This window comes from Opisthocomus hoazin, chromosome 7, assembly GCF_030867145.1.
Source record: "Opisthocomus hoazin isolate bOpiHoa1 chromosome 7, bOpiHoa1.hap1, whole genome shotgun sequence".
In the NCBI taxonomy this organism is placed as follows: domain Eukaryota; kingdom Metazoa; phylum Chordata; class Aves; order Opisthocomiformes; family Opisthocomidae; genus Opisthocomus; species Opisthocomus hoazin.
This window is the reverse complement of record NC_134420.1, coordinates 55,864,194-55,880,421: the sequence shown is the minus strand read 5'-3', so window position 1 is coordinate 55,880,421 and position 16,228 is coordinate 55,864,194. Positions and strand designations below refer to the sequence as shown.

Here is a 16,228-nt window from a genome sequence, read left to right as displayed (position 1 = left end):
CTGCATGTAGAAGATGCTTAGAATCTGAAGGTTATATTCATATGAAAAGAAGAAAATTGGTAGGATGAATGTCAGGTTTAAATAATCAGCTCAAAAATCTTGTTATACAAGAAGGTATAATGAAGAACCATCTCAGAGGTCAGAAAGTATTCTGATAAAGTCAAGGCTGGGAGATTAAGTTAGATCTTTCAAAGCAGATTGAAGAAAATATTAAATATTCTTCTCGTAAAAGGAGGAGAAAGAAAGAAGTGGGGTTACTGTGTTTGGGAGAGTGAGCCAGAATTAGGACGTGTCTAAAAATAATTCCAAACTCCAGTTAATACTGTACTTCAGTTTCTGCTGAGGACAGCTATGATGAATACTGAATGGAAGGTGGGATGGCTGATCAGAGACAGAGTTCGGAAGTAAGAAATTATTTTTCTGTACGAAAAGCAGACTGAAAAGAGGGGACTGTGTTCAGTCCAAGAACCTGAAACTTGGACAAATGCATCCCGTTCATCCATCAGATCATTCTGAAAGAATCTGGACATTAAAATGGAGATCAGTAGCAAAGATTCTTACTGAAGCTGATGTCAGAGGTGTTTCAGTATAACTGGAGAGAATAGCAAATGCAATCCTACATTTCAGAAGGAAAGAAGGAAATAAGGAGATGATCCAGGCAGCTATTTTAATTATTCTGACTTCAACAGTATGCAGTGTCTTCAAAGCAATTGTGAAGAAAATAATTTACCTTAATTTTTTTAATAATTAAAAATGAATGGCAGGCCTATGCAGTGGTAGATTGTCTTACGTATGAAAGCCGCCTTCTAAAAACTCACTTTAAGAAAGGAAAAAAGTTAGGTATGTGTTGCCTGCCATACCTATTTACTGTAATAACATTTGCTTTTGTTAAAAAAGCTAAAGGTAAAAAGGCACAAAGCAAAATGCTGGTAGAAAGTACATTTTAAGATGCAACTTACCATTTCCTGTCACTTTCTGCCTTTCTTGTTTATCATCTCTCTCTCACTTGTTTAATGGGACAGGGAACTTGTTCTTGGGAAAGAAGTAATGTTGAAAAAAGTCCATTGCAGATTCTTGCCTGTCTGAAATTTAAGGAAAGATGACAGAGGATGCGTCATCTTTGACAGTTTAGTGGTGAACAGTAAAATTCTTCAGAATGCTGTTAATGATCTTTGTTAATTTTGCTTTGTTAACTTTGTTTTTGGCTTTTTTTTCCCTCTGTTTTTAGCTGCTAGAGCCATATGCCTTTCTGACTTTGCCACATCCCAAATTTTAATTCATATGAACAGATACCTGCACAGTGAGAGTTCTGCCTCCAAATTCTTTAGGAAGTTTAAAGACTATTTTAACAATAAAAAGTGCAGAGGAAAGAGGTCATTAGGCATATATAATGCAAGAATACAGTGAAATTTATTGAAATCATTAAATATTCTGTACCTCTGAGCCTTTTCCTTTTGTTGTCTCATGATTATTCTGGCACTGACAATAAAAAAGTAATTTCAGAAAGAGGTGCAGCTATGTTAACACTTAAAAATATTACTTTAAAACTGTCTGAATACAAATGTCAAGTTTTGATGGAATTAGAAGTCCACGTAAACCATCCTGTGTGCTATATACATTAAGAATTGCTTGCCTTTTTTTCTGTAACAATTAGCTGGCATGATGCAATGGCTTAATGGACTTGCATTTATACAGAAATAATAAAGCAAAGAATACTTTATATTTTTAATTCATTGTCTTTCAGCAAGTGTGTACTTTAGAATATTCTAATGACTTGCTGAATTATTACTTACAATGATGTGTATGACTATGAATGTGTATTCATGAAAAAGGCAGTAGTGAAAGGAAAGTTTTAATCCCCAATTATGTTTTTCTGCCACACAAATTAAGTGATATGAAATCTCTTATTCATTTTAGAGGCCTGATATCTGTATCAATCTGCAACTAATAATTGCTTTTTTCTTTAACTTTGAATTCCTATTTTATTTCTCTTAGTAAACTGCAAGGTCACTCTAATACAGTTTGTGTCTGTGTATGTATATGTATGTGTGTATGTATATATGGTATGTGTGAGTATGTATGTAGTATGTTTGATACAGTCTTTTAGTTCTTCCATAATTTAAAATATTTTTAATGAATTTTTGGGAGTAAATATTTGGTGACTCTCTGTGTATTTCTTTATGGGGGATGTATTGTTGGCTAAATGTTTCTGCCTTGAAAGTAGTTGAGATGTGCATCAGATTTTTGTGAGCATGAACATTAAACTGTGACTCTTTGAGAAATTAAAAAAGCTTTTCTGAAAGAAGATTATCAGGTAAAGGTATTCTTGCGATTAGATTTCTTGCAATTTCCCACCTGGACAAGGTCCTGTGCGGCCTGCTGTAGGTGACCCTGCTTCGGTGGGAGAGTTGGACTAGATGACCCACAGAGGTCCCTTCCAACCGCTAACATTCTGTGTTTCTGTATCTTCTCCTTGCTGCCACCCAAATGCATAGCTTTCACGGTGTTGTCCTTTAAGTAGATTTATCGTGGTGATATCGGAGACTCTGGTGTTGAATATATCATGAGTCATTTGATTAAAATAGTGCTACTTAAGATTTATTCCCATCAAAACTGCTGAGAATCCTCATCATTCTGTCACTTCTTTTCAGATTTCTGAAGAAATAGTTTGTACCGTGGTAAAGCTCTATATTGCAAATTCTTTTAAGATGACACTAGTCTGGTTTCTAGAGATTTACTTACAGCTATTACATTTACCAGATAATTCTCTCCTCTGCTGTGTGTAAAGCTGTAGTAGATGCTGTTAATATCCTGGTAGCATTGTGCCACTTAAGATGCGTTATTGTATGTTTCTGTGAAGTGTGATTAAAGATACAGGTAGCCAAGTGTTAAAATCTAGGGGCTTTTGTTTATTTTAACTTCGCTTAAATTAATGTTCTCCAGCATTTCTAATAAAACTACTGTTGCGCAGAACCTAAGGAAACTTCTGTTTAATGCTCTAGACTGGGTTTTTCAGAGGCACAAGGAAATTCAAATGTCAAGCTCCAGCTGAAAATTAATAAAAAAACTAGGGCTGCTCCCTTAAAGTTAAGGTCATTCTCCACGCTGTTTCTGTTGCGTGTTAGGAGAATGCAGAAGTGTTATCTGCATTTTTCGAGAAGTAACTGCTTAAAACTGCTGGACCTTCTGGAGAGCAGCTCTGTGGAGAGGGACCTGGGTGTCCTGGTGGACGACAGGTTGACCGTGAGCCAGCAGTGTGCCCTGGCTGCCAAGAAGGCCAATGGCATCCTGGGGTGCATTAGGAGGAGTGTGGCCAGTAGGTCGAGGGAGGTTCTCCTTCCCCTCTACACTGCCCTAGTGAGTCCTCTTCTGGAGTACTGTGTCCAGTTCTGGGCTCCCCAGTTCAAGAAAGATGAGGAGCTACTGGAGAGAGTCCAGCGGAGGGCTACGAGGATGGTGAGGGGACTAGAGCATCTCTCCTATGAGGAAAGTCTGAGGGAGCTGGGCTTGTTCAGCCTGAAGAAGAGAAGGCTGAGAGGGGACCTTATAAATGCTGCTAAATATCTGAAGGGTGGGTGTCAGGAGGATGGGGCCAAGCTCTTTTCAGTGGTGCCCAGTGACAGGACAAGGGGCAACGGGCACAAACTGAAGCATAGTTCCATCTGAACATGAGGAAGAACTTCTTCCCTCTGAGGGTGACGGAGCCCTGGAACAGGCTGCCCAGGGAGGTTGTGGAGTCTCCTTCTCTGGAGATAGTCAAAACCCGCCTGGACAAGGTCCTGTGCAGCCTACTGTAGGTGACCCTGCTTCAGTAGGGTGGTTGGACTAGATGACCCACAGAGGTCCCTTCCAACCCGTACCATTCTGTGATTCTGTGAAAACGATGTAAATACTACTTTTGGAAGCAGTTTTTTTTTTAAAACCAGTGCTCTCAGTAGTAGGGGTCTGTTTTTCAGGTGCTAAAAATAATTTAACATCCAATATTGGAAAAATAGGTGAGTAACATTGAAATTGTGCATATGCATAACAACATTAGTGTGGTCACAACTTTATGGTCTGTAGGACCTTGATTCAGATCACTTGTCTGTACATCATGGAAGGATTTATGACCTGTGCCTATTTTACTGAAGTAATCTTTTTACATGTGTGGTTATCCATTTCACGATGACCAGCTGGTGACTGTTGAGTCTGACTTGAATATACTTGAGATGTCGTAACTACAGTTGAAATTGAGGAACCCAATGTAATACTGAACATCTTGGGAAAGATTGTCCTGGCCATCTCACATTTGTCTCGTAAAATAGAAAGATGTATTTACACTAACCTATTCTGGCTCTGTTTGCCATTCTTGACGGATATGTCATGAAAATTTATTTTATGAAAACTCTTATTGAGAATAATGAGTTCTGTGAAGAAGGCAGGCATGATTCCTTAGGGTGTGATGAGTCGGGTAAAGAACTCCTTAAAAAGAATTGTTCATTATATGAGCAGTGTCACTTTTGTGTACTGAATGAAGCAGAACTTAGTTGTAGGAAAAAAATCACATGCCATTTGATAATTTAAAACTCTGTTACCTGTCTGGAAAAAAAACACTGGAAAAATCTGGAGTTACACGTAATTACTGGGAGCAGTGTATTCTATAGCATTTGTAAAGACCAACTAAATTGGAGTGTCTCGCATCAGGGTAGTATACCCTGTCTAGTGTATTTACAGCTTTGAGATAGTTGAGCAATCTTTTTGAGAAAGTAATGTGAAGATAATTGCAGGGATTGGAAAAAACACCCGACTGGTTCAGTTTTCTGTCTCTCATGATAGCTTAAGGAGACACTACAAGAACATGGAGAGGCATGTGATGATGGTTTGTTTCCTTAGTGAACTTGTAGCAGCCTGCAGTTTGGGGTCTGCCAGAGCCAGAGATTCTCTTCTGTGTTTAGCAACGCTTGGTATACTTGCCTCTCTGTCAAGGATTTATGTAATCTTTTTGAACTCATTGACATTTTTGACCTCTGTAGCATAATGTAACAGTAGTTCCGCAGCTTAACCGTGTATTTGTTTGTGTTTTGGGTAGTTCTTAATCTTGATACCTAATAATTTTGTTTTCTACCTTATTTCTAGAAATAATGATAAATTGTTCTTTACTTGCCTTCATACAGTTTTTAATTTTTAACTCTCTAGCATCTTCTTAACTACTCTACCAGGCTAAGTAAAACATCTAAGCGTGTTTAATTCCCTTCATAACTAGAAGAATTCTTTTGTCTGTTTCCGTATTTTTTTTAATGTTCTTTTTTTTTTTTTTTTTTTCTGGTGGGGGGAGAGGGGAGCTAGGGGCAGAAGAGAGGAGAGACTGAAATAGTGTGCATCACTCAAGATATGAGCACACAAAGATTTCATACCACAACATAAGGGTTTTCTAATTTTATGTTGAAGGTTTGGGGGATGGTACATTTGTGTCCTTTTTCCCTCTTCTACACTTCCCCTGAAGTCCTAACATTCTATTTTCTTCTTGGATTACCACTGGTGTTTTCTCATAGGGTTGTCTGTGGTAACTCCAGGTGTTTTGTTTTTCTCAGTTCTAACACTATGTGTAATTAATTATTGTCGTACTTCACGTGGATTACTCATTTACCTATTTGGAGTTTTATCAGACGTTTTATTTTTCAGCTACTTGGTATTTTGATACTGTGGTACAGTTTTTAGAAGTCAGCTTTGATTTCTGTTGTAGTGGATAATTTACTAAACTAAGAAACCCAGCTTCCTCACTGTTTGTATATGACTGAATCAGGCAGGATGAATTCTTGTGATGACCTCCTTTTGCTGGAAAAGCTGAATATTTATGTTTAACCTTTTGTTTTTTTGTTTCCTGATATAATTCTTCGTTCATAAGAAGACAACCCCCTATTTGCACCCATGTGTGTTTAGTGTTTTTAAGACCCTTTTGTAAGGGAACTTGTTAAGTACCTTGGAAATCTAAATAAGGCAACCATATCATTATTGCTTACTCCTGATTCCTTTGAGCAATTATTAATAGAAATTATTAATACCATCTACAATAATAACATTCGTTCTTCCACATAGTATCCTGTTTGTGTGTCTGTTAATTCTAATCTTTACTGTTTCTAAAGGTTTGCCTAGTAGATTTATCAAATTTATATGTGTACAGTTCCCAGGAGCCCTTTTTATGAAAAAAAAACCTAACCAAAAACATGTCTGCATTTGCCAAGTGTTACTCCAGTGTGTTTGTAACCAAATATGTAAACTGAACATCTAGATTCAATAGTTTAAAACTCGGAAAAGACTACCTTTTTGTTCTGGTGACTATTTCTTTCACTGTTTTAGTTCAGAAGACTTTATTTTTGAGATAATCCCTCTAGCTTTTCTCATTTAAATCTAGTATGGGAGCCTCAGAAATTTCGATGGGCTAAATACTGATGGGAAGAACTAATTTGCCTTTCTATGGGTTTTTGGATCTTGAGAGCATAAAGCTGGTAAAGAAAGCATCTAAGTTGTGCACATATGGACAGACTATTTTGAGGACAAAAAAATAGCATCTCTTACTTCAAACTCTTGCTAAATTCTAGGTATGGAAGTTCTAGGTTATTACAGAGGAAGAAATCGTCAGCTTATTTTAAATGGTTTAAAAAACTGAAACTCTGTCTGATATTTTTTTCCCACTTTTGTGATGTTCAGTCACTAAACTAATTTGGTTGTAATTTTGCTCAGAAAAGGTCAATCTGAAACAAAAAACGTGTTCTGAAATATTTTAGCCTGAATGGTTCCTGTTTGCCATAACAATGAGTAAATGAAAATAATAATGAATATCAGCCAGAGCTGTAGTACAAGTAGGTGACTGTTTGTGATTTTTTTTTTTTCTTTTTTTTTCTTCCCCCTTCCCACTTTTTTAAGCCTATGGAAAAGTGTTCCTAGTAAGAAAAGTAAGCGGCCATGATGCTGGAAAGCTGTATGCTATGAAAGTACTGAAGAAAGCAACAATAGTTCAAAAAGCCAAAACGACTGAACACACAAGGACAGAACGACAAGTGCTGGAGCATATTAGGCAATCACCATTTTTGGTCACCTTACATTATGCCTTCCAGACAGATACAAAGCTTCATCTCATTTTAGGTGAGTAATTTCCAAGATTCAAGTTTTGAGTTAATGAGAAAAAAAAAAAAAACCTGCCCTTTTATCTCGTTAATGTTTTTTAGGTTTTTTTTCATGTGGTCTTAAGTACAATGTGTTTGGAGATTGCATGAAAGACCATAGGAAGTAAAATACCGTTCATCTTCAACAGTGCCTGTGTTTGTGGTTTTCCTGTTTGAACTTCAGCGTGCTACTCTGACTTGGGGGCGGGGGGGGGAAGTGTTGTCAATGACTTACATGCAGCAATAAATGTATATGACCGTAAGTACCTAAGCCAGAGAAATATTTTCTTGAATTTACCTAGAAGATGAAATTTTGATTTGCGTTTTTTTTAAACCATTATTATATACTGCATTAGTTTTCTGCAGATACTCAGGCAAACTGCTACCATGAATGAAAAAGTTTTTAGTCTCTATGAATACGGGCATTAAAGTGATTCTTTTATCTTCTCTGCATGCTGTCTTTGCATATGTGGCACAGAAGTTATTGGTAAGATAGGATGACCAAACATGACTTTGTTACTGGGAATAGGTGGTAGGACAGAACAAAAAAAGTAATGAAATATTTAAGCAGCCGAAAGACTTCTAGTTCAAACATACTGCACACTTCACTCTAAGAAGACGTTGTATGTTGTCCTCAATGTGATCGTTGTTTTTGAAATGTTGTTCTCTGTCTGAGAGGACAGGGCTACCTGTTACTGCTGACGAGTTAGTATGCTCTTTAAGCACTGAAATGCTGCAAACTGAAAGATCGTATCAGACAGGGTATTTTTCTGAAGAAATGCACTCATAACGTGGGCAGTGCCAGTTAAAGATTGTGCTTTCATTTATTTCTGGTCAAATTCCTTACAACACTGGAGTCTACAAGTTGTTGGTACAGTTTCCAGCTGGAAAATGCCGGTGAAAATGCTTGTAATGTGGATCAGTTTCTTGTTTTAATGGTTGTGGTACTTAATTTTGGTAAGTTCTACCAGTAGCCATTGTAGATCTCCATTTACTAGAGATGCTTGATAATGAACTATTGTATAGCAAGCCTTATTAGAACATTCTTTGTTCCACTTTTGTCCTTGCCATTTTGCTGTGCAGAAGCACATCTATTTCTGTAGCATTTGCAAGGTAGGCAGAAGGCTGATCAGAAAGTTTCTTAGGGTTTTCAACTCAGCTATCTGTATGTGTGGGTCTCACTATTCCCTACCACTGCCCTTTTTCAGGACAGTAATGTTTTGGAGAAAGACACTGAGATTAAGGAGTTTTATTATTTTTGCTTTATTCCCCAATTTCATTGCCTTTGAAAAGTTCTGTCTTTCTCAGGAAGATGAAGGATTTTTCCTGCTAATGAGGAACATTACTTCAGGAGCTGGAAAAGAGTATTAAAATCAACTCTAACCCCTACTGCTTCAGGAAGCATCTGCTGCCATAACTTTTTGTTATGAAACCATTTGATCTTTGAGTGTTGGCATACTTGCATGTTTCATTTTTTTGGGTATTAAGAGGCAATCCAAAATCACACGTTTCTGTGCTGAAAGTAGAGCTTGTTCATAAGACTTGGTACCACTCTAAAATTAGAAATATTTCTACCTTTCAGATCAGCAGTAAATTTTGTGTTTGGTGTGTAAGATGTATTTGTAAGAAAACTACAAGCAATTTTTAAAAGCTGCTTGCTTGGAGTATTTTAAAAGAACTGGAAAATGAATGATCAAGTTAATGCTTGGATACAGAATACATTTTTTTGTAGTGAATTATTTGAAGAAGTCAGTGGTCCTTTAATTGAAGTACAAGTTTTGCAATTCTTTTTAGGTCGTAACTTCTATTTATTGAACATTTATTAACAGGCTGATGTAGACATTAAAATAATAAATTTTTATTAATGTTATTTGAATCTACACCACTGGCTGTCAATTCTTAGGAAGGTGTTCTGTGCACATACCTTAGTTTCATATACTACAGTAAGATAATTCAGGTATCTGAGGAGCTCAAGCTTAAATGGACTATTCGCTAGATTCCTTTTGACAATGAGAGTTGAAAATTGTAGTAAAGATTCTTAAAAATTCTTCTGACTAGGACATTAAAGAAATATGTCAAATATTGTCAAAGGCTGGAAAATGCTAAAGAGACAAAGAAAAAGTTAGAAATACATTGATAGCTTTGTGATTCTTTGATGTTAACATTTAATTATTAGGGTTTCTTTTTTTGTATTTAAGTTATTGATTAATATTTTGGAAAAAAATTTGAAAGATAAAATGAGACAAAATGTGAACATGTATTATAAATATTATACCATTCTTTAAATCCTTATATATTTTGCTAGAATGTCATTTAGATCCCATTAAAAATACTTGAAAAAAAATCCACCAAACCAAAACAAAAACCCTCACACGAGATGGTGTAGTTACCTAAAATAAATACATAGTAATGGAGAAATTTAGGTGACAAGGATAATCAGAAGGCCAGAAAAATCTCTCTTGTGAAGGGAAAATTAAAAGCTTGGCATTATATTCTCATAAGAGTCAACGGTGGGAGCTCAGTAGTTCTGAAGAACATTACATATCAGATAGTGCGGACTGGGCACATGCCCACCATAACATGACGTTAAGGTGATGTTTAAAGGAAGAAATTCAAAGATGATGTATAATTAAAGGCGCTTTTTTTTGGTTTTTGCTTTCCCACAAAGTCTACTTGAATCCATTCTCAGAATATCTGTTGGGGCCAGAAAGGTCCTTTTTTTCCTTTTTTTTCTTTTTTAACAGAAAATGGGGATAATTAGAAGGGATTTAAAAATTTCTTTTAATCACTTTTTATAACAGCAAAAATCTGCTCTACCTAACATGGCCTAAAGCTACTTTATAGTTTGACTGGGCTTCACACCCTCCCTGCCAAAAACAAACAAAACTGTTTGTTGCAAGTTTTTTATGTCTTGGCATGTAAATCTTTGTAAATCACTTCTTTGATTTAGTTTCAGAATTTGTATGTTTCAGAGGGCTCTGAGTTTTTGGGGCAACTAGTCTCTGCCTTTGTTTTCATACCTAGCTAAACATGGTTTATGAGCAACATATCATTTCAGTTTCAAGAGGTTTTAGAATTTGCCTGAGTGCCATATTTAATACAGTTCTTCATGCCGTCAAATTATGTAGCTGTATGAATTTAGTCTGGATCAAGTGCAGACATGCAGCTGCATTTCTGCCAAACTTCCAGAATATAGGGTTTGGCGTTGATTCCAGTTTTTAGACTGACTTTAAGCTGTGACTGAAAGAACAAAACATTGTACCCGTTTGAGTACCAGTTCTATACAGTTTGTCACACAAGGTTAACCTACTAATACTTAAAAAAAAAAAAATCTGAACTGTCAGATGGAGTTTATATTGAAGTAATTGATTTTTTTTTTTTTTTTTTTTTCCTTCCCCATTGTGTCAGTGAAGCAGTTGGTCGAGCACCAAGAATTTGAAGGCTGATTGTTTTGTTGGGTTGTGGTTAATGTCATAACCTGAGTAGAATTAGACTTGTTCTGCCACTCCTGTGGCATTTTGGTTTGTATCTGTCACAGTCCTTGGAACATTGCCTGGGAATTCAGTTCTTACCTTGGACTAAGTTAGCAGTTCTGATTAGAAATATTTTAAAAATTTGTTTCTTTTACCTATGTTTTATCCATTATTAGAATACTGAAGGGTTTATTTGGAAGAGGGAAGGAGTTGTAAAATGTGGGTTGTTATTACTTTATTGTAATTTTTTTTCATATGCTTACTCATCTAGATAAATAATCCTCCTCACATTGTTTGATTCCAGTAATACTCCTTCCCAAACAGATAACTGGAGAACTAAACAGAGGAGAGAGATCAGAATGTCTATAACTTATATATATGCTTTCTCTTTCAAAGTATTAACTTATAATGGGATTGGACCTTTTTCATGGGTTTGTGTATTATACCAAAGAATCTATAAGAAACCATATTCAGGAAAATGAGCAAGATATTGTGGGGCATGTTCCCTACTCTGTGTATGTAGACCTCAAATACAATATGGGGGCTGTGATATTGCAAATTAGTGGCTTTAATGTACACTACTAGCATAAAGAACTCCGTCTCTAAAATGAGTTTGTATTGCAGTGGAACTCTGTTATAATAATGACTTGCCCCCCCCTCCCCCGACTGTGGGGAAAACCCTTTTGTTATATAGCCTGCGAAAAATGAGGTTTCCATGAGGGAATGTATGTGGAAACAACCTCCTCCAGTAAGCTTTGCCATCACAGCTCCCCTTGAGAAGGGTAAAACTTGTAATTGCCCATAGCTGATTATTTCACCTAATGCCTGTTTTCTAAATTGCCTTTCTTTATGTCAGTCTGCCTTGTAGCTCTGAACTATTTCATAAGAGTGTATGAGTTCTGTTTGTATGTATCATTTGTATTACTTTCTTTTCATATTTCTGAATAAATAAAAGACTTTTTGCAAAAATTACTCATCTTTATAATATATGGATATTGGAGGCTTATTTTATGGTTTTGCTGCTTATTTAAAAGTTGGCCATATTCTTCCATCAGTCCTCTAAGAAGGAAATTGAATATTGTACAACATGATGAAATATTACTGAATTACAGTAAAGTAAAAGTATCTGATCCCAGAACATCTTACTAAATAACTTACAAAGTACTTAATTTTCTTATTGGAATATTAATAAGTTGTCCAAAAGTGAAATTATAAGGTTCTTTGTTTTACTTTTTAGACTATATAAATGGAGGAGAACTGTTTACTCACCTTTCACATAGAGAGAGATTCTCAGAAAATGAGGTGCAAATTTACATTGGGGAAATCGTTTTGGCACTTGAACATCTCCATAAGGTAAAGTAACTTTATCCTTGTGCTGATTTTGTGGGACTACAACTGTGTTCTTTTCACATCATATAAAGTTATTAAGGAGAGCTATTTTTTTAGATTGTTTTAAATTCAAAGTAACTTTATCTAGCAATGGGATATTGGTTGTATAATTAGAAGTACTGCTCAATGAAGTGTGTATTCATGTGCACAGATTAAGGCTACAAGTTTCCATCTGTAGTGTGAAGAGTATTGTTATTGACAAATGATTATTAATTTTTAGTAACCCTTATGAAATGCTGTATGTCAGTAAAACTAATTTGTAGTCGATATCAACAGTGTTTGAGTTGCACTGTTGTTCCGTTGTACTTGTTTTGATACAATTAAACATCAGAGTTCAGAAATTTTGGCACAACTGTAAACATGAAGTGTTACAGTTTTCAGAAGTAGTAAGTAGATTTGTATACTACAAAGCATGCATGTATGGTCTAGAACGTATTACAGAAGCATTTTCAGTTTTCATGAAAGCTGAAGTGAGTTTTGCACTCAACAGCAAATATTGTCACTTCTTGATTCAAAGGATACAGTATGTCCTTGAAATTTTAAGACATTAATGTACAATGTAATTTCTGAGAATGTCACTCAAAGTTATTTCTTCACCATCATTTTAATTGTCCAGAAGATACATTAATGTGAATTTTACTAGTTTCGTGTATATTCAACAATATCTCATTGATGTGGTTATATTGATTTGGAAATATTTCTACTTATATTCTGTTTGCAGTTGGGTATTATATATCGGGATATAAAACTTGAGAATATTCTCCTCGATTCTGATGGCCACGTGGTGCTGACAGACTTTGGTCTGAGTAAGGAGTTTCTTACTGATGAGGTGAGTATTTGAATCTCCAGTAAGTGTGGACAGAATCCAGCAAGATCACAAAATCAGATTGTGTCTCATTGAAATGAAACACATTTGAGAGGGGAGAAAAACTGCCATCTAGACTCCTACTTCACAGAACAAATCTAGTAGTCTGTTTCACTGGGTTTTGAGCTTTCTTCAGTTTATTGGCCTGCCAGTGTTGTCAGACATTTTTCTCTTTTCTAGTTTTCCCTGAAATACCTTCGTGCTCCCTTCTGCTGCTTTTTATATGAAAAAGGAGTGATCCACATAAGTCTGAAAAGCCACTTACGTTATCATTTTCAGAAGCATTTTTAAAAATGCTTGACTGCTAATACTTTGCAATGACTAGGCAAATGGTATGCTATGACTCTTCTTTATGCTAATAATAATTGATGTATTATTATCTTGTCTTTCTCATGTCTTTGTGTCACTTTTGATAAGCTTAATTGCAAGCTTTTAGGATAAGAGCTTATCTCTTATTAAATATGTGCATGGTACCTAACATAGTGATCTCTGACTGTTGACGTTAGTTGTTAATTTTGTAAGGTACAGTTTTATCTCCAAATATGTTTTTAGACTTCAGAGAGTCAAAATTGCACAGAATTTTACTTCTGAGAAAATTTTAAAATGGCTATTTTTTTTTGGCTTTCACTTTAGATATCAGAAGTATTGAAATCTGGGACTGCAGATCTAAAAGTCTTTGTTAGAAGCAGCAGAGGGGTTTTCTAAAAATAGATAACTGCTAGTTTTATCTAGAATATTTGCATTTCAAATGGAGTCCGATAGGATTTGGGAGGTACCATTTTAAGAGATGAAATGTTACTTTCTGAAGCAGGGGAATAGTACAGATAATGTCAGTATATTCCTTTTAATCTATAGCATGAAACCAAGAAGAGGTTCAACTGGCATGACAGGGGATTATCAGCTTGCCAGACCAGTGCAAGAGAGGAGGTACAGAGAGATGCAGTCTTCAGCGGGAAAGAATGATAGTAAAAGGTGTGGCTAGGGAGAGTAGGACCTGCTTAGTGAGAGAAGCTTTGCTGGGCACAAGAGGCAAAGTAAAGTACATGGAATGGTATTACTGCACCGATGGGAGAGAAGGGGAGCAGTCCTCCAGCCTTTGAGTCAAAGTTGAATGAAAATTAAATCTTCCCTATGATGAGAATGTCATAATGAAACAAGACCTTCTTTAAGTCTCAAAACAGATGGTTTTAGGAAATATACTTATTTTTCATCTGTGCTCACCTTTGGGATGTCATTTACACTCAGTGCAAGGAAGGGGGAGGACCTGGATAAGCATTAGAGATGCCTGTCTGTTTTTCCCATGCTGTGAATTGGATTCCTCTTCTCTAGTCATTAAATAAAGCAGTCTTGGTGCATGGTCATTTAATGTTGGTTTCTCTGACTCTAACCCATTCTGTTTTCAGTATATACCTCAGAAATCTCTTCATTTAGCTATATTTTTTTTCTCATATATTCTGCTTCACACTTTCTATTTGTCTTCTCTGTCAAGAAAGCTCAACATTTCTAGTGTTTCTTTTAAGGAGAAAAGTAATTGCAATTGTATTGTTTGCTTTCAAAATGTAAGAAATTGTCTTCACTTGACTACAGTTTTCTTATGTGCTATTGTAATTTAGCTACTGAACCTAAACGTGATTAGAATGGCCTATTTACACATAGATGTTGACGTTTCATACCATATTCTCTGGAGACAATTCAGCTACTACTAGAACACTTCAAATTCACATTCCAGAAGATACTTACACTTCTGAACCAATGTACTTACAAATTTGCCTGTATAACTGCACAGCTTGGATCTGTTTTCAAGGTCATTGGGTGGCACTTTTAAATAAAGTTACACAACAGCACAAGTCAGGTAAGAGTGTAGCATTTGCAATTTAATCAAAGCAGTATGCTTTCTTTTCTCCCCGTTTCTCCACACTTCTTCCCTGGCCCACCCTGCTTCTTGCAAGAACTTTTTCATTAAGAAAGTATAGTTACGCAAGTGGAATTTATTCTAATAGCCCCCTGTCCCGTTCCACTCGGTGGGAAAGGAGAGGTGAGCTTTTTCAATTCTCTGCGCGGTACCCCGGAGTCACAACAATGACTCTGACCTGGGGCCCTACACCCACCTCTTTGAATTATATTTTCTGAAATACTTAGGTTATTAAGAAGGTATAAAAACCGTCAGCAATTACAAGCATGTACTATGTTTAGAATTCTTATTGGAGAGAATTCTTTACCATGTATTTATGAATTTTGAGTGGTTTTGTAGTTAGGGATACTTGCTAGGAAACATCATAGTTCAATGTTTTCAGTGTCCCTGCTTTCATCTGATGGTTGTTAAATATTTCCGGGTACCTGAGCAAGTATAGATTCTAACAACTTGTTTTATATTAAAAAGAGCGTACTATTTCTTGACTATAATAACTACAGCAGATCAATTGACTATTAAACAATGAAGAGATGGGAAGCTGCTTTTCTAAGCACTGTTTGAGTGAAAGGAAGCAAATGCACAAGACTCCTAGGAAAACAGAAACGTATTGATTTTTGCCATGCAGCTACTGAAGCATGAGCATGAAGAGTGTATTGTAAAGTATCCTGTTTGTTTTTCAGTTATGTGAAAGTGCTTATAACATGCAAGAATTACAAATCCAAGCTGAAAGCAGTGCAGTTTTAAGCGCTCGAAAGCATTTTATACTACTGTTTCACCAAAAACTAAAATTTGTCTTGTATGAGTGAAATGGCAGTCTGGTTTTGCCTTTTTTAATCTTTAAAATGAACTCTGTATGCTTGTATTTGCATGCAGAAAGAAGAAATAACCTGACTGGAATAAAGTAGTTGAGTAAAAATTAATTTTCACATAGGATAGGTCAGTGTCACAAGGTATTTAGGTATGAAATGACTTCTTGATATTCAATTCTTATTTAATATTTCGGGAAGACCTACAGTTTGAGTAGCCTAACCATAGAATGGAATTAGGTAAGAGATTAATACATTGAAATAAATAGTACCTTTTTAGTATGAAGTTTTGTGGTATTTGCATTCTTAGCTCTGTGATGAATTTAAGGCTAGTTGTTCTGATTTTTAACTCCCAACTGAATTGCAAAGAAAATCAGAGTAAAAAAGACACTTTTTAATCTTATGCTTTCATGCATCTCATTTGAGTTCCTGTCTAACTGGGAAGTGGAATGTATTGGTGTATGACATTAGTAGCAATTATTATTGGGGAGGCGGGGAATTAATAGGACTGACAAACTTTGTATTGAAACTTCTACAACGCTGTTTTGTTCATTGCATAAGGGCAGTCACTTCGGTGTTGCTATTTTTTTTTTCTCAAGAGTCTTGCATTTCGTTTACCTTTAAAAAAAACCAAACCCCCT

At 35.9% G+C, this 16,228-nt stretch overlaps 1 protein-coding gene across 4 annotated transcripts in view; it reads left to right on the top strand.

Moving 5' to 3' along the window:
• The window catches only part of RPS6KA5 (ribosomal protein S6 kinase A5), an 84,271-nt gene that overhangs the window by 17,095 nt on the left and 50,948 nt on the right, over window positions 1-16,228 (top strand). For 3 of the 4 annotated variants that reach the window (XM_075426146.1, XM_075426147.1, XM_075426149.1), the window contains exons 3-5: window positions 6,904-7,122; window positions 11,853-11,968; window positions 12,726-12,833. In XM_075426146.1, coding sequence (XP_075282261.1) covers window positions 6,904-7,122; window positions 11,853-11,968; window positions 12,726-12,833 — 443 coding nt within the window. Of the gene's footprint in view, window positions 1-6,903; window positions 7,123-11,852; window positions 11,969-12,725; window positions 12,834-16,228 lie in introns of those variants that run through there. The other variant, XM_075426148.1, reaches the window with a different exon arrangement.